The sequence below is a fragment of the Anabrus simplex genome, chromosome 8, assembly GCF_040414725.1.
Source record: "Anabrus simplex isolate iqAnaSimp1 chromosome 8, ASM4041472v1, whole genome shotgun sequence".
Taxonomy (NCBI): domain Eukaryota; kingdom Metazoa; phylum Arthropoda; class Insecta; order Orthoptera; family Tettigoniidae; genus Anabrus; species Anabrus simplex.
In genome coordinates this window covers 104,082,214-104,100,840 of record NC_090272.1, presented here as the reverse complement: position 1 = coordinate 104,100,840, position 18,627 = coordinate 104,082,214, and the positions used below count along the sequence as shown (strand labels likewise).

The window sequence follows — 18,627 nt, the reverse complement described above, 5'->3', positions numbered from 1 at the left end:
TCCTGAATTAATTTTCCTTATTGGCTCACTTGGTAAATCACGAACCACGATTATGTTATTTTTCCCAACATTACTTTCCTGATCGATTACATTACTTTCATCGTTTAAAGTATCACTTGAGAAAGGTATAACTTTATCACTAACAACATTGTCAGCAGGTATGAATGTTTCCGAGATTTGAGGGCACTGAAGTTCAGTGTATGTAAGCTTTTTGGCAATCAGCGCATGACTTGGATTTAGTTTGTCCCCTTGGACATCTTCACTAACTGACCGATCACTGTCCAGAATAAAATAACTGAATTCGTTCTTATCAGAAAGTTCAAGTTCGCTTGTCTCATAGTCCTCCAAAACATGCACAATGTCTAATTGAGCGATATTGCCTATATGTAATTGTTCTCGTTGTAATGTAGCTGGGTAAACATTTGGATTCAAAGAAACATCCTCTTCGTCATCACTGTGCAAACATCTGTCAACCATCCTGGTAAGTTCCAGCCTGTCATTGTTGGAATTTGATGCTTTTACTGGCGCCATTCCAACAGCTGAAATAGGAATACTGTAATTACTATATCTAGCAAAGAAATTTCCCTATCAAATATTTCGCAATTAGAATAAAAGTAATTAAGAAATCAATGCACAACTATATCGAAGATTATCCAATCTAAAACTATTCGCAGGGACTTATTATAGTTACCGTTATCGCTGTATTTTTCACATTGGCTCCGTTTCGCCATTTCTAAAATCTTCAGAGCTCTTGATGACATTATTGTCGTAATTATTTTATCAAGCACACTGAATGTAGCTCAGAACTGTAAACAAGATAAAAATACGTACAACTTCAAACCCTGAATGAAGCTTGCTGTTTGTCTTCCACAACTTTCTTGTACGCATCCAATAACAACATTGAGATAATCTTTCAAGAAATCATTCCACTATAATGTGAGAGTAACAAGCAAAGCTAAAATAATTGTTGTAACAATCTGATAGGAAGACTGCATTGTGTGTTCATGTTGAGAAAGTTTGACTTATACTGTTTTGAGTAACGAAGGGAAGCTGTGCTTTCACACCACAACAGTATAACTTAAGTTATACTACTTTTCCTGAACACAAATCAAAACTTCAAAATTGTACTCTTTGAATTAAACCCATTTTCTAGCCACTTTTCATTTTAGACTTATACTGATTTGACCTTTTGAAAGAGCATATTTTTAAATATTATTTAGGAGACTTATCTCATTTTAGCCATTTTTTGGCTTATACTCTTTTGCCTTAAAACTCTAGTTGTATAAACGGCGCTAATTTAATATGTTAAATGTAACGTAAGGAAAATCACTTTTACACGTATGAAAACGCTTCGCCAACAAGTACGCACCACATATAATCAACTAGAATCACATATATTTTACTAGAAAACAGATCAACAAGCTGGTTATTTAGACATTTCAATTCGTCAAATAACGTTTTCTCTGAGATTTCACTTCGCTGGATAGATGAAAATATATGATAAAAATGATGAGAACTGTGAAACATAACTTGTTGCCTTAGTTTTGATGTGGTGGATAAATTCTTAAATTCACCACCCAATGAATGGGAAGTACACCCGAAATAATAATGTTATTGGCTTTACGTCCCACTAACTACATTTTTACGGGTTTCGGAAACGCCAACAAGTACGCACCACATATAATCAACTAGAATCACATATATTTTACTAGAAAACAGATCAACAAGCTGGTTATTTAGACATTTCAATTCGTCAAATAACGTTTTCTCTGAGATTTCACTTCGCTGGATAGATAAAAATACATGATAAAATGATGAGAACTGTGAAACATAACTTGTTGCCTTAGTTTTGAAGTGGTGGACAAATTCTTAAATTCACCACCCAATGAATGGGAAGTACACCCGAAATAACAATGTTATTGGCTTTACGTCCCACTAACTACATTTTGTACGGGTTTCGGAAACGTCTAAATGCAGAAATTTAGTCCTGCAGCAGTTCCATTACGTGCCAGTATATCTACCGACACGATGCTGACGTATTTGAGCACCTTCAAATACCACCGGACTGAGCCAGGATCGAATGTACTAACTTAGGATCAGAAGGCCAGCGCCTTAACCGTCTGAGTCACTCAGATCAAGTATACCCGAAATGATTATGTTAACCCAATGAACGGCCCTGGTAATGTTGACATTTGGCATAGCAGCACTTCACACAATGATAGTAACCTTAGTAATGAAACGTTCAGACACTAAAGACATTAAAGAACATGAGTGCAAAAGCTCTATTGACTAAACATTCATATTTAACCACATGCAGGAGCTTCAGTTTGGCGCAGTCTGCTTGATAACGGATAAACACAACATAAATCGGAAGGTGTTGGCAGTGTAAAACCCTACGTTACAAACCCAGCTCTAAGTCAATATTTCTTCGGTGTAACAGTATACAGATTGATCCATCTGTCACACTTATAAGTTTTGTTATACTCTAAGATCCAGCCAAACATTTCCGCAGGCAAATCTCAGATTATAGTCAAATACACTTGCATCTAAATCACTCGACATTTTGAAGCACATAATAGAAACTGATGGAATAACACAATATCAATTATATTCTGTCTAAGTTAATATTTTTTGAGGAACACGAATAGTTTGGAAGTAGAGAACTGGCTTCCCTAACTTCAGACTTATTCTCAAAATGATGTATGCACGCTACGGTTTTGCCATGGACTTCAAAATAATCACGATGTATATTCCTAATCGATTTCGCTTCTAATGTTTTATGCCGCAGGAAACTTAAGAATAGTTGTATGAGAGGCATTGCCATTGTTAGACTAAAAACTGGTCCACATAGTGCACTCATGTTCTTTAATGGGTATAACACGATCAAAACAAGCACATTCTCACATTACTGCGTGTAAACACATATCCTATGTATACACTGACTATAAATACACTCACGCACTTATATTATACAATGAAACCAACATTTATCGTTAACTTTCATAAAATTACACCGACTACATACGATTACAACAAACCCACATTTCCAACAATTCCAGCTACTCGAATCGCCATCTTTGAACGATTGAGAGTAGCATTAAGGTCTGAGGCAACGAGCTAGAATAACATAGAGGGGCTGTATACCTGACATCAGCGCTCCCTGCTTGAAACAAGTTGATAAGGGGCAGCCATGTTAACGGTTGTCAAAACAAAGCGAATTTGCGCGAGAGCATATGTCGAGGTGACAGGGAGATAGTGCATGCCAATTTAATTCCCTAAGTTTTAAGAAGTGAAAACATAGATTCTCGCTTTCAAGAATGCCAGCCGTAAGCTCAGCGTATGGTTGTACTAATCGGAGTAATAAAACCAAGGATATATCGTACTTTAAGTAAGTATTACTGAATTATAGCCGAGATTCCTTTTTGTAATTTCTGTTTGTAATTAAATCCATTTTATTGTTTACTTAGCGAAAGTACGGATAGCCACGGTAATTATTTGTCGAATTTTGTTTCAGATTTCGTTTAAAGAACAAGGAATTAACCGAACACTGCGTTGTGAGGGCGAAAAGAGATAAATGGTATCCCACTCAATTCAGTTGCTTATGCTCTATACATTTCCAGCCCTATTTAATTTTCATTCACATTTACAAATAAAGGAAATAGAACGCCCACCACCAAGAAAACGCAACCACAAAAAACACTTATTTCGTTCAAACGTACACCAAGTACGATAAATACAGCATTTTACTGCTATTTTTGAAGTGTATACAGCCTTTATTGTAGATGTCTGTTGCCTTGGTTTTTAAAACTATGCCACACTTCATAATGGACAACTTTCAAGCTTACCTTTCAGCTAGTAATCCCAGTATATGGTAATGGGAAAAACATGGTATCCTCCGTACATTATAATAAATAATTACACTAAACGATTATTGTGGTAAAGTATTCATGGGCCGCCTCTGTGGTGCACTGGTTAGCGTGAGCAGCTGCCACCCCTGGAAGCCCGGGTTCGATTTCCAGCTCCGCCACGAAATTTGAAAAGGGAAACGAGGGCTGTAACGGGATTCTATCAGCCTGGGGAGGTCAACTGAGTAGAAGTGGGTTCGACTCCCACCTCAGCCATCCTCGAAGTGATTTTCCGTGGTTTCCCACTTCTCCTCCAGGCAAATGCCGGGATAGTACCTAACTTAAGGCCACGGCCGCTTCCTTCTCCCCACATAAGGTCCCTGTTCAGCATAGCAGGTGCAGCCCTCCCTCACAGTTGTATCCCCCGACCCAATGTCTCACGCTCCAGAACACTGTCCTTGAGGTGTTAGAAGTGTGATCCGTCACTGAGTCCGTGGGAAAAACCAACCCGGGAGGGTAAACAGGTTAAGAAAGGAACACAGTACTCATGAGGATGCAATAATTTTAAAAATATGAACAGAATGAGGTTGTAATCTATTGTAGGTCCCTATGATTTTAAGGTTTCCTGTCATAAATATTTATGTCCATCGTTTTTATTCTAATTTACGCTTAACCACAACAGCCAAGCAGGGTAACGCTCTTGTTCCGATTTCGAGGCCTATTCGTATGTCACTGTGCGATGATTTCGAACTACCCTACAATCAACTGATCGTGATGTTGGCCTCGTGCCGCAATATGATGAGGTGGCGGTATTCGCTTTCATGCTTCAAGCTTTCGGCAACGGTCTTTAATTCTCCCCCAGAGATTCTAAAATGCGCATTTTCTACACTTTTCGTCATTTAAAGGCCATGCCCCTTTGCTTGTGTGACTACAGGAAACATGGCGGACGTTCGTTCTATTAGGTTCACCCAGGTAGCGCTTCCGCCTCTCTATGTTATTCTAGCTCGTTGGTCTGAGGTCTTGGTCTGAGGATTGGAGTCGGTATTGGTCCTTAGCATACAAGGAATACAAAGCCTGCTCACTTGCAGTGTTCTCTTCAGAAACAGTGTCCGCCTGGCTTTGCGCGTCTTGACCGCTGCAGCGCTAGTATACCACCTCGCATCAGCACTCAGTAGCATTGGTAACGGGAGTTAAAACCAGCACAAATTGACCTCTATACTATACTTCCTGTATATTATATACATTACTGAACAGATTGCAGTAGAAAATAATTAATGTTCACCTTTTACCCCTAGGAGTTCAATTCAGCTGTGGATTTTCATTTCAGATACCGTAACACATATAACTGTCGAAATTTATGTCTGGCTTTTAAAAGGATATGGGGTCTGCACTAGATATTTTTACTACCGCACCATAGATTTTCAGTGAAAAGGAACGACTTTAACTATTTTCCTTGATATTTTCTTCTCATAAATTGTTTTTCTTATCGAGAAATATTCTCAGCGATACTCATCTGTCATGCCATTAGCGTAGTTAGTGACAGAGAGGTGCAGAAACTTCTGCAGTATTATTCTGCTTTGTTTATCAGGATGATCACTTTTCTCACACTGTAGAATAGGATTTTTAGCAACACGTGGCAACAGTATTTCGGTTAATGTTAGTGCTGTTTTTGGACTGCCCAGCGTTACCGATAACATTTCGTCCCTTACTTGCCCCAGTTTCATCAGCAGTGAAATAAAACTTGGCTTTGGATACCTGAGGCCACCTCTGTCTTTGATTTTTTAATGACGTTAGTGGAGATGGAGTCTGGATATTACTCATTTTATCAACACACTCTTGACATGGCATGTTGTCTTCGACAACTCTTACCAAATACCCTCCAATATATGCCATTGCAGCACTCGACGGAGCAGTCACTAAGGTTCCATAACTTATTCTTGGTACCACCTACACAACAGAATAAGGAAATTATTATCAGCAGAATAGAAACAATAATAATAAGTAACCTAATTTTTGCGGTATTATGGTCTGCGTATTTACTGTACCATACCTGGTCTGTTTATTGCTTTAATCCATAATTCCCTAGTTGGCTCTTAGCAAGGGAATTCATGGAAACTAGTTCCAGGAACTTTATTTCTAGAGCCTTGTTTACAAAACGGAACGCAGCAGCACACCAGCGTAATATGATTGACGTATTTTAACCATATCCTTTTCCCATTTGGCCAGTGTGTGAATTAAGCAGGTGTCAGGTTCCAATTTATCCTCAATTTACAAGAGTTTCCCCGTTTCACATCGGATGGTAAAATTATATTCTGCGACGTTTGCAGCAAGAGGTGAGTGAAACTTGTTTTATATTTCCCCATAACGAATTATTATCAATTTAACAAAATCAACACGGTGTTTTAAATAATGCATATTAAGATACGTAAAACTGCAGCTGCCTAAAAATACTGTAGAGCCTATTTGAGAGTCTGTTTTAGGCAGTTAAAATAACATTTTTAACACCTAAAAATCCGAAGTCTAGTAATCACTATATCAACAAACACAAACACCAGTCCCCGAGCCAGAAGAATTAATTAGACGTGATTAAAATCACCCATCCGGCTGGCAATCGAATCTGGGACCTTCTGAACCGAAGGCCTCAACGCTGACCATTCAGCCAACGATTCGGACAAAACAAAATCAATATTGAGTTTCATTATTTCTATCGGCATTAACATTCAACTTTCGTCACCAGTAAGCATACAGTGTGTAGAAATACCGCCAACCGAGGTGTTCATGTGAGGTTGAATTGCAGCGCCTATAGCGGCAAATATAGCATCCACAGGGCGTACAGCTATGAGTGACTATTGGGCAGGCTTTGTATTCCTTGTAGGCTAAGATTGGTCATCCTGGTATCGAGTTGTGTCGTTTAATTTGGAGTGATCGACCTATTCTCTACGTTGTGATCGACCAGACGTCTTCATATCGATGTACGTCATTCTACTGGTTGTGAAATTCGTATACCATTACATTCATAAATTAATATTGCGGGATAATATTAGTGCTGTTAATTTCATTGTCGCTCAGTTTTATACGTCTGCTGATGATGAAGAAGTATGCTAAGTTGAAGGAAAAATTATGTTACTGTGATCTGTAACCTTGCATCTTATACTTATCAATGCAATGTTCGGATGATTAATGGACAATACTTCCATGTGAATGGTGTGAGGAATTTAGTTAATTGACTCCTGCCGGCTTTGATGAAAAGGTGATTATTTTAACGAAATGGAAAACCAGATTGTTGGGGGTGATTCGTCGAGTGTGAAAAGCACCACAGAAGACGAGGGTAATGTTCACATTTTGACACTTGACCATTATTGTCGAAGTAGAGGTTTTCTGTAGCTTAAATACAGCCATACCTAATAATCTTTTAAATTTCAGATCTTGCTGCGAAAGTTACCAAACTTCTGGAAAGGATTCAGGTGTTGGAGGGTGAAAAACAACAATCCCGCGAAGAATTCGGTATTCAGCGAGCAAAAATGAAAGAAATGTATCTTCAGAAAGAAGGTACATCTTGGTATTACTGATATACATGTGGTATCCTGAATTTCGTGCTCATTCTATTTTATAAGGGTTTTATTTTCATCGTATGCAACTGTCATGGTGTATACATAGGCCTACTTTTTTTTTGCATTTGCCATTAGATAAATACATTTATTTGTTTATTTAACTGTTGAATGCACTCGCCCAAGAAGTAATACTCAGTAATATTGTTACTGTCAGAGGAGCTGAAACGTCAAGCTGCTGAACATAGCCGTCTAGTTGAAGAAATGAAGAAGCTGAATGCAGAGCTAGATGAATCCAAAAGTCAGCTGCTTGTGGCAGGATTACACATGGAGAGTGAGCGTGAGGTTGAAAGGAAATGTCATGAAGAAATAGCAACCCTTCAGCAGCTTGTGCAAGGTCAGTAGTTAATTTTGCATAAAATAAGGTTGTCTTTAATTTGTGTCAATAATAGTAGTTCACTGTGGGATCCACAGCGTGAATGACTTTGTACTGAAAGAAAAATAATGCAAACATACCTCACAATTACTGGTAGCATGGTGATGTTTTCATTACACAAACAATGGACCCACTACTCTACTCCTAGAAATATGATGCTAGTCTTACCTGGAATTGTTGTATATGAGAGGCGTGTTCATTGTGATACCGGGAACCCACCAGCCCACCCCCAGAAGTACATTCAATTTTATTATCTGATATAATAATGCTCGCGCCGTTGTCCGTAAGTTCAGCAGCTACTGCGACTGCCAATGGCTGAGATATATTGAGAAGTGACATAATTCCCAGAAATCAGCACATAGATTTTGTTACCAACCCATACAGAGCTAATGAATAAACAATAGACAGTCATTCCTTGGCTACTTGGAATATGAAATGCACTGCTGTCACTCCAGGCAATGCTTTGGCCACTTTGCGGCCCTAACCTTGTGTTTTACACTCCCAGACCCCCTTTGCTTGCCTACAGCCCAATGATCTTATCACTAGCCAGACCTAACGAATCCAGACCAATGGTTCTTTCATTAGCTGAACCTAGTAATCTAGACCAGTGGTCTTGTCGCTAGTTCCTAAATTGGCAGCCTTGTGCAGCACTTTGTCAAGTCATTCAACAGAAATAAACAAAAGACAGTCATGCTATGGTTAGGTGTGTGCACTTCAAGTGAGGGCCTGGGCAGACGACCAATGTGTGTGCTTCAGCCACAATGATGTTTTGGTTATGTCATAGGCTGAAAAGATCAGTGTTGGACAAAGTTTTTCCAGCCAGTCTCTTATTATTGCGGTGATACCTGAGTTTGAAGGAGGCAGGAAGTAATGATAAAAAAGCAACAAAGAGGGCCTTGCCAAATCTAACTGCAGGGGCTAGTGGGAAAAACAGTACTTTTTTGTGCAATCAGAGGACTATCCAAATGCCTACTATATGGGCAGTAAGGTATATCAAAAACATAGAATGCCACTAAGGTGGTTTTCTGTGGTTTCTCATTTTCACACCAGGCAAATGCTGGGGCTGTACCTTAATTAAAGCCACAGCCGACTTCTTTCCACTCCTTGGCCATTCCTCTTCCGTTGTTGTCATAAGACCTATCTGTGTCGGTGTGACGTAAAGCAAGTTGTAAAACATAGGAGAATGCCACTACAAAATTAAACATGCTCATTCAAATGCAACTGTTGTAGGGGATAATTGTATAAAAATGGTTGAAGTTAAGTTTTAAACACCGTTTTCAGAAACTCAAACAGGGAAAGTCACAAAACACTATGGGCCGATTGCAGAAACGATGATTAGTTTTAAGCCTTAGACAACGTCTACCTAAACGACGTCTAAAACGAGCATGGTCTTCCATTGCATATACAGTGTTCAGTCAATGTTTAACTAGACATTGCTTAAAGTTTCAATATTGGTTCGAAAATGAAGATAGAAGTATCTTTCATGCAACTCTTGCATGTCGCAACCAATGAAATTCGTCGGTGCGCGCGCCGAACGCCAGTCAGCTGTTTGACTTCCTACACATTACTCAAATATGGCTAAGCATGAGAATGACTTGCCCACAGATAAGAGTATCACTTTTGGCGGAAATTAAATCTCATAATATTATCGACACTAAGCGACATGCCACCATTCGGGGAAGTGTAGCTTTGATTATTGCGTTGTTACAGTGAATGTAATCTACTCATAAATACAGTAGCTTGGACGAAGAGAGGATAAAGTAATAGTAATGTGTAACCGAGTGTGTTGTACGAGCCATATAGATGTAGCTTGCATTCTGGAGATCGTAGGTTCGAAACACATTATCAGCAGCCCTGAGGATTGCTTTCCGTAGTTTCCCTATTTTTACACCAGGCAAATACTAGGGCTGTGATTATGGACACGGCTCTTCTTCCCTAGTCCTCTTTAAACAATCACCACCACTTGCCTTTTCCTATCTGATAGTTGCCGAGAACTTAATATGATTATATATATATAAACCCCATACAACCTACTTTTTAGTTTTCATTATTGGGTGTGTTTACGTGGCAGTAAATATAAGTGAATCCCTCCTGGTTGATGTATGTGACAGCCCTCTGACGATCAGGACACGTAATTCTGATATGTATGTAGTCAAAGTGACCCATAATTCCATGGAAATAACCCCATGTATATAATAAAATATATCGGTTGCCAAGAGTTGTATTCAAGTTGACAATTACTGGACTGTCCCTTTGTCAGTCTCAAGAAACAAGTGTCTCGTAAAGCGAAACCTTATTTTAAGATCTATCTCCCCGTATATGTCAAACGAATTGCTGCGATTTAGCAGCGGGCGACCCACAGAGAGGCCGTCGGACTAACCTTTCTTCCCGGAATCGTCTCAACATGATAATACAAATTATATGTTTCATGGTACATAACCTCTGATTGTGATTCACTACTCTCATTTGAGGTTAAACAGTGCTCTCGGCATTGTTTAAACATGACCGGTTGAACATCGGTTTTAGAGTGTCTAAGTTATAAATAACGTCTCTGCAATGCGGCAGCCATACTTCGGCATTGTTTAACCGTATATATAGTCTAAATACCGTTTCTGCAATCGGCCCTATGCCACTGCAGAATCAAGCATCAAAATTTTGAATTGTGTATTCCATTTTACTGAATGGATAACAAGAATTTTACTTTCCTTAGTGTAAATTCTGTGATTCTCGACCTAGAAAATGGAAATTGTAGATTGCACACTTCAGCCCTGTATCTTTGTACACTTGCTCAAAAATAGAATGAGCGCATTGTGTTGTGACATTCCTCAAAAGTACACTTTTTTTCAGAAACAATTTAACCTGTTTGTTGTGGGTATTCACAGGGTTTTTGTCTGGCAAAATTAATGGATCACTTGTGTTTTGCAAAGAAAGAATAGGCTATGTGAAATTGTGAAACAGTTGTTTTATAATTTACATTTTTATTTTCATGGAAAAATTATCCACAGATGCTGCTCATATGCGACACCAGTTCACATCTCTAATTTCATGGTCCTTCATTATCTGTTTTTTCCCAAACATCACGAGGTCTTTCTCTTGGTCTCTTCCCAGGAACATTGTGATCAAAGTATGTTCGAGGAGTCCTGTGAGGGTTCATTCTTTTCATGTGACCATACCATTGCAATCTCTTCATTTCTAGAGTCTCCAACAAGCTTCTTTCCAATCCAAGCTGTTGTTGGATATCCACATTCCTTATTTTATCCATGTTTGTTTTTTGTAGACAAGAACGGAGAAACTTCATTTCTGTTGCCTGAAGGTGACTCTTTGTTGGTCCAGTAAGTGTTGCTGCTTCCAGGCCATACGTCAGTAGGCGTATAGGTACTAGATATATTTTGTACAAGCTGATCTTGGAAACTAACGGAAATGTTTCATCCCAAAGTATTTGACGTACAGCGTGATAGAATTTGGAAGCTCTCTGTATTCTGTTACTAATCTCTTGATGTATGGTATTGTCTGATGACAGAACACTACCTAAATACTGCAAGTTGTCTACAATATCCATCTCCTCATCTCCAATTCTTAGATGAACAGTTGGAGAGTTTCTACTCATCACCAAGCCAACTGTCTTCGTATTGCTGATTTTGAGACCAAAGGTTGTAAAAGCTTCATGCCAGAGATCTAGTCTAGTTTGTACTTACGCTTCAGTCTCACCCCATACCATTACATCATCAGCAAAAACCAGGGCATTAGTTGTCGGATCCCTTCTCTTAACCGCTTTTAAAATGTCATCCATTAAGATTATGAAGAGAAGTGGTGAAAGACAACTTTCTTGCTGGACTCTACTCTTCGTTTCAAACCAACCTGACCTTCCATCCTGGACCTGGACACAACACTTGGTTTCATCATATAATCGTTGTACTCAGGCTATGATGTCATCGGGCACTTTCTTATGTCTCAAACATTCCCATATATGCCTGCGTGGTATATGGTCATATGCTTTCTCGATGTCCGGAGAAACAGTTATAAGTGTTTTACCTTTCTCCCAATACTTCTCATGGAGCATTCTGGTGGCAGAATTGAGGTCTATAGTTGATCTATGAGGTCTAAATCCATGTTGTTCCTCCTCAAGTGTAGGTTGAACATATTTTCCAATCCTGCTCTCAAGGATGGATTCGTAGATTTTGAGGCCATGTGACAGCAGAGTTATACCTCTGTAGTTGGTACATTTCTTTCTATCACCTTTTTTCAACAATGGGATGATGACTCCTTGCTTATTGCTACCCTTATTTATTTAGATAATGTTTTCATGAAAATAATCAGCGTAAATAATAAAACAAATGTTTCACAATTTAACATGTGTTTTTCTTTGAAAATTCAAATGATGCATTAATTTTGCCAGTCACTGTGTTTTTTTTAAGCCTGATAAAGTATTCAGTGCAAGAAACATACGATACAATATGCACATTTTTTTTTTTTTTTGAGGAACACAAACCTTGTAATAAATGTCAGTTTTTTCTATGTATGTGTAAATATGGGAATGTAAAACCGCGTCTGTTAATATTGTGTGCAGTATAAATCAAACATGAATATTTCAAGCAGATAGGTCTTCTAGTGATTATAGTTTGTTTTAATACTGTAATCCAATCAAAATTTTATTGAAAACTAGGTGATGTACCCATGCTTCGCTACGGGATTCTCAGAAAAACTAACTTTGTGGTTTTCCTAACTTAAGTCAACATGGGTCATTACAAAAAGGTCAGTAGGAATGTAGCGATTAAAAGCGCTGTTATCATATAAAATAGTTGATTAAATGAAGAAACCGAATTTCCAGAGCTGAAATGACCAGGCCGCAGACAACCGTGAACACTCCTCTGCCATTATTCTGTTGAACTTGCACACTGCTCATTCCAATCAATGCCTCAGAGTAGGGATTGAATAGCTCGAATGCTGTGATGATGATAATAATAATAATAATAATAATAATAATAATAATAATAATCATCATCATCGTAATCGTATGGCCTCAGCTACCGTGTGCAGACATTTCGAATGCTATGATGAACCTACGTACCAGTAGTATCAGAAAATTTATAAACCAGAGGAATGGAATGCTAAAGAAAAAAGTTATCTGACTCCCTGGCTACTTCCCACCAATATTCAGTCAGGCTGTTACACTCGGTACGACCGGGCGAGTTGGCCAGGTGGTTAGGGGCGCACAACTGTGAGTTTGCATCCGGGAGATAGTGGATTCGAACTCCAATGTCGGCAGCCCATAAATGGTATTCCATGGTTTCCCACTTTCACACTAGGCAAATGCTGGGGCTATATCTTAATTAAGGCCAAGGCCGCTTCCTTCACACTCTTAGTCCTTTCCTATACCATCATTGCCATAAGACCTACCTGTGTCGATGCGACGTAATGCAAATTAAAAAAAATATTTGGTACTCAGGAGTAATCCTATCTATCGGAGATGAATGGCAACAGAAGATACGAAGCACATCACAACAAACAATGGTCAATGTAATGTTATTGTTGATCAATTTTATGAGCTTTCTATGTTATAGGCCTTCACATTTAGATTTCTTTCGACTCTGTGATATTAAGGCGTCTTATAAAATTATTTGTAGCGTCGACTGTAGTTCCTTATTCTCCGACTTTACACGTCGATTTTCATTAAATTTTGTTTACCCATTTTCTCCTGACTCGGCGCTGATATGGACTTGGTAACAAAAAATTCAAATTCATTAATATCTCTGTGATCATAGCCGGTATGGTAACAATGTGACATGAAGGATCAGAAATTTAATACTATATAACTTATGTAGTATTTAACGATACGACCACTAATAACATAAATATTTGAGAAATAAATATTAGGCCTTCCCCTAAACTACCATTTCACTCAGCGTGAATACAATTATTTATGACATATATTATAACAACTTATTCCACAACTTTGCATACCAATTTTCATCGAGTTAGGACCACTAATAACATAAATATTTGAGAATTAAATTTTAGGCCTTCTACTAAACTACCATTTTTCTCAGCGTGAATACAACTATTTATAGCCTATATCATAGCGACTTATTCTCCAACTTTGCCTACTGATTTTAACACGTTGAGTGCCGAGCCGATTGTAGCACACTATTCCACTGGTGCCAGGCATGTTTTTGAATTGCATTCCGCTGGTGCCAAAGCAATTGTACTTGTTGTAGTCTGTTTATATAATCTTGGGATGTATTTATATGATGTACTAAGTTAATTTTATCTCGCCATACCATGGTCATGTGTGACGCCATATGGTGTCACATCAATTTTTAGGAAAGATAAAATATAGCGTGACGCCATACAGAATTTTTGGTCATGGAATGTACAATACGAATTTCAAATACGGGATATTTATTTGCTAATTCAAATTAACGCAATATTTATTAAAACCTAGTAAAATGCAAAACAAGTACTTATATTACATTACATATTGTTGTGAACAGTTTTCTGATAACTCTAAACAATGAAAATATGCGTCTCGGCACGCCCGAGTTCTTGTTACTCGTTGTAATTTTTCAAACCTTATTGGCATCGTTGTTCTAACATCGTCCATTGTACACTTGTTTCATGTGCTATTTTCACATTTACGTGTTGCACATCTGATCGGGAAGTTAAGGGGAACGCGCTAACTATACGCTACCTGGCTGCTAGCGCAGCTTGACGCAGCCCGGTTGGTTCACGTCCGCTGCTTTGTTCCTCCCTACCTCTCCGCCATACCCCGATACTCCCGCGGCACTTCTAATTTTATGACTTTATTTGTTCAATTTTGTCGTTTAAACTTGCGCTGGGTACATGCAGTTTTCACCTTAGCATTCTACTGCCTCCCACGAACATTCCTACCAAATTTCAACCGAATCCGAGTGTAACACATGTATGTGTTCCCTCGTAAGATTATTACCAATATCTTCCATTTTTTATATTTTTGCACAACTATATAAAGTGAGTGATAATACGTACGTAAACGAGGAATAAACAATGCCTGGCGCGCTTTCACCTGTGACAATGACCACTGGCCAGTCAGTGGCTTCGGAAGAATACTGTGGCGCCACATGGTAGCATAGAGTAAAAATACATATAGTAATCGCCGCGTAAGGAAATACCCCAGAAAGTAAATATCGCCGCCCGATGCTCTTCTTTTCTCTTTTTTGTAATGGCTGATCACTGCTGCCAACCTGCCTGGTTACATATTAAAATCACCAGACATAACCATAACAAACTAACCTCAATGTAAACACCGATAATGAATGTGTCCCTACCCTAGTAAATGCTAAAAGTTAAGATGAAATAAATCAAGATATTCATAATTAAGTCGGTTTCCACGCTCAGTGAGGAATTAAGGAAATAAACACACTTTCTCACTCAAATTAATGTTACATGTATCTGTCTTTATTTTGATATACAGTAGGCGTACTAACCATATTCTTGAAAAGAGAGGCGTGTTAAACGATACAATTTATTTAATAAATCTTTGCAGTGTGATTTTCGAAAGTTCCAGACATCCAATGACTTCCCTTTCTTTTGCGCGAACATTTCCTTCTCTCTTCAATACCGGTAACCAGTAAGGAGAGAGATTACTGGGCATATTTTCAGCCTGCAGGCTGGTTATATCTTCAAGCTTACCAGGAAACATATAGGAATACTAATGTGCCAAGCTCCGTGAACGGAAATTAGGTCAGCTTTCAAGTTCACTGCGGATTTGAAAATAATAATGTAATAAGTTCTACTGCCAAAAAATTTCGTCCCGCAAGAGTTATTTCATGTACCGGTAGATCTAGACATGACACTGGCGTATTTGAGCACTTTCAAATACCGCCGGACTCGAACCCACCATATAAGAACACTAATGTGCCAAGCTACGTGAACGGAAATTAGGTCAGCTTTCAAGCTCACTGCAGAATTGAATATTACTTCTACTATCTACTTCTATAGTTTTCATATACGCCGAGGTGCCAGTATTTCGTCCCGCAAGAGTTCTTTATGTACCGGTAGATCTAGACATGAGGCTGGCGTATTTGAGCACTTTCAAATACCGCCTAACTCGAATCCGCCAACCTGAGCTAGTCATACATTCTCTCCTTCACTTGCTTAAATTAATTTTAAAAATCCTGCCTTTATTCTGATGTACGCATTACTATAACTGCATTCTTAAAGGAAGGGGGGTCGTCGCCATAAGACCTAGCTGTGTCGGAGCGACGTAAAGCAAAAAAAGAAAAAAAAAAAAAAAAGAAAAAAAGGAAGGGGGGGAGGGAATATAGATTGTATAATTCATTGCGATTTCTGCAAGTTCAAGGACTTACCACATAAGACATATCTGTCCTTCCTTTTAATAATAATGCTAACAGCTTTACATCCCACTAAGTACTTTTACGGCATTTGGCATTTGAAAAATATTTTCAGCTTACAAGTTGGTGTATCTCAAGCTTACAACATTACAGAAACCAATGTACAGGAGCACTATGAGTCAAACATCATTACCAGATTTTTACATATACATTGCCTTAAATCACATGAAGACAGGTTGTGAGGCAAGAATGGGATAGGAAAGAGGGCTAAGATTTCAAACGTTTAAAATGTACATAAGCGTACAGACACAGCACTAGCCTGAAATGAAAATGACGGGCGAAAAAAAACTTCAGACCTGCCGAGTGTGGGGTTCAAATCCATCACCATCTCCTGATACCAAGCTCACAGCAATGTGATCAAACTGCACAGCCAGTTCACTCAGTTTCCTATGACGCGTAATAGGCCTACCACATGGGCGACCCACTTACCTGTATATGGATCTTCAGTTCTTCAATTATACATGTATGCAAAAACATTATGCACCTTAGTAAAAGGTACTTCCCTAGTTGGTTCTCTGATTGGTGCACGTATAACAAATATGTTTGGGAAGAAATACTTTTATTTTATATTTATTTATATCATAAAGAAGTAATGTTGTCATAGCAAAAGGAATATGCAAAGAAAAAATGAATCCAAAGAGATAAACATTATTTACTGTATTAAATATTAGTTTATTTACATGTTAAGCGATATGTAGCAGTAATAATAATAACAACAAACATGTGCAATATGGAAAAAGGAAATAAATACAAGTAAATATAAATATAATTTACAACATTTAGAGCCATTCCATGGTCAGTGAATTACAAAGCAGGGGTATGATTAATAAACAAACATAATAAACATGAATACTAATATTTAAAAAGCAAAAAGCAAAGTCATCTCCGTACAAACCATGAAAGCCATTGGAAGGGTGGAAGGTGAAGGCTTCCACTATCCATAACGTTGGCACTTGGTGGAGTGGAGTGGTTAGCTCTACGCATGCCGCCCTTGCCCCTCAGTAGTTAACCTGGTACTCGTTTATCATACGGAAAACATTCCTTCCAAATTACGTTAAACCCCTGTCACTCATTATTATTATTATTATTATTATTATTATTATTATTATTAAATTGCAAATGGGAAATATCCCGGTGGCAACGGTCACTTACAGTAATGTAATAATAAAGTAAAGTTAACATAATTACCCAACAACAACAAACAAAAAACAAACAAACAAGCAAAGAACAAGAGTACAAGAAGCAGATACCGTATATGGAAGGAAAATATTGCAAGCATTACTGCTAGTTTAATATTCTAAATCGAGCAACATCATATACAAATTCTCACACAACTTAAGTATTTATAGTGCTTAACAGTATGGCTTACAATATTATAGGTTGACCTTACTACTGGCTTACCATTATAAGTGATAATAAAGTGAAGTTAAACCGTAATTACCCTACAACAACAACATTACAACAAGCAAGAAATACTAGTAATTTAACTTTCTAAATCCAGTGTCATTATATACATATTCGCACACAACTTAAGTATTTCCAGTACTTAACACTACAAATTACAATACTACAGACTGAACTTGCTACTAGCTTAACACTACAAGTGATGATAAAGTTAAAACCTACTACACAACAACAACAACAACTCAAGTATCGGTACAAAAAGGAATTCCATAAAAAATATTACAAGAAATACTACTAGTCGTTTTAAATCCAGCATCATGTACAGTTTCACACACAATTTAATTATTTCCACTATGGCTTACAAAACTATAGATTGAGCTTACTACTAGCTTAACGTTACAAGTGATAAAAAATAAAGTTAAAAACATTGTTAATTAACCAAGAACAACAACAATTACAAAAACATGAGTACAGCAAGCAATTTCCTGGAAAGAGAATACCACAAGTAAAAACCTCCCAGTTTCACAATCGAATCCAAGCAGAAAATCACAAATTCAGTGCCCATAATTTACAACTTTTACTTTTCACTTTACACAAACACTAATGGTCTTCTTAAATGACTTGATACCAGAAGGGAATCTATCAAAGACTGCTGCAGGTAATTTATTCCAATCCCTTACGATCCTGTTGACGAAGGAAAACTTGCCCACATCCGTATGCTGGTTTTTATGCTTATGATAATTTCTCGATAAGTATGAGGGAGGTTCCAAATTATTCCTAATACAACTCCAAGCAGCCCTTTCCGTATAGCTCTTATAAAGACCACACAGGCGAGCTCTAGTTCTTCTAGATTCAAGACTTTCCCAATTAATGGTATTCCTCCTATTCCCAGTTACGAAACGCATCGCTCTTCTTTGAACTTTCTCTAGGGAATTTATTAAACCCATCCTGTACGCATCCCAGCATGCAGATCCATATTCGAGAATGGGCCTTACAAAGCATTT

The 18,627-nt window shown here is 38.0% G+C and overlaps 1 protein-coding gene across 3 annotated transcripts in view; it reads left to right on the top strand.

The window, feature by feature from the left end:
• The first annotated feature begins 6,811 nt into the window (after nt 1–6,811).
• The window catches only part of Rbpn-5 (Rabaptin-5), a 238,044-nt gene continuing 226,228 nt past the window's right edge, over nt 6,812–18,627 (top strand). For all 3 annotated transcript variants that reach the window (XM_067152405.2, XM_067152404.2, XM_067152403.2), the window contains exons 1-3: nt 6,812–7,173; nt 7,269–7,394; nt 7,611–7,790. In XM_067152405.2, the coding sequence (XP_067008506.1) occupies nt 7,113–7,173; nt 7,269–7,394; nt 7,611–7,790 (367 nt within the window). In that variant the 5' untranslated portion in view covers nt 6,812–7,112. The remainder of the gene's footprint in view (nt 7,174–7,268; nt 7,395–7,610; nt 7,791–18,627) is intronic.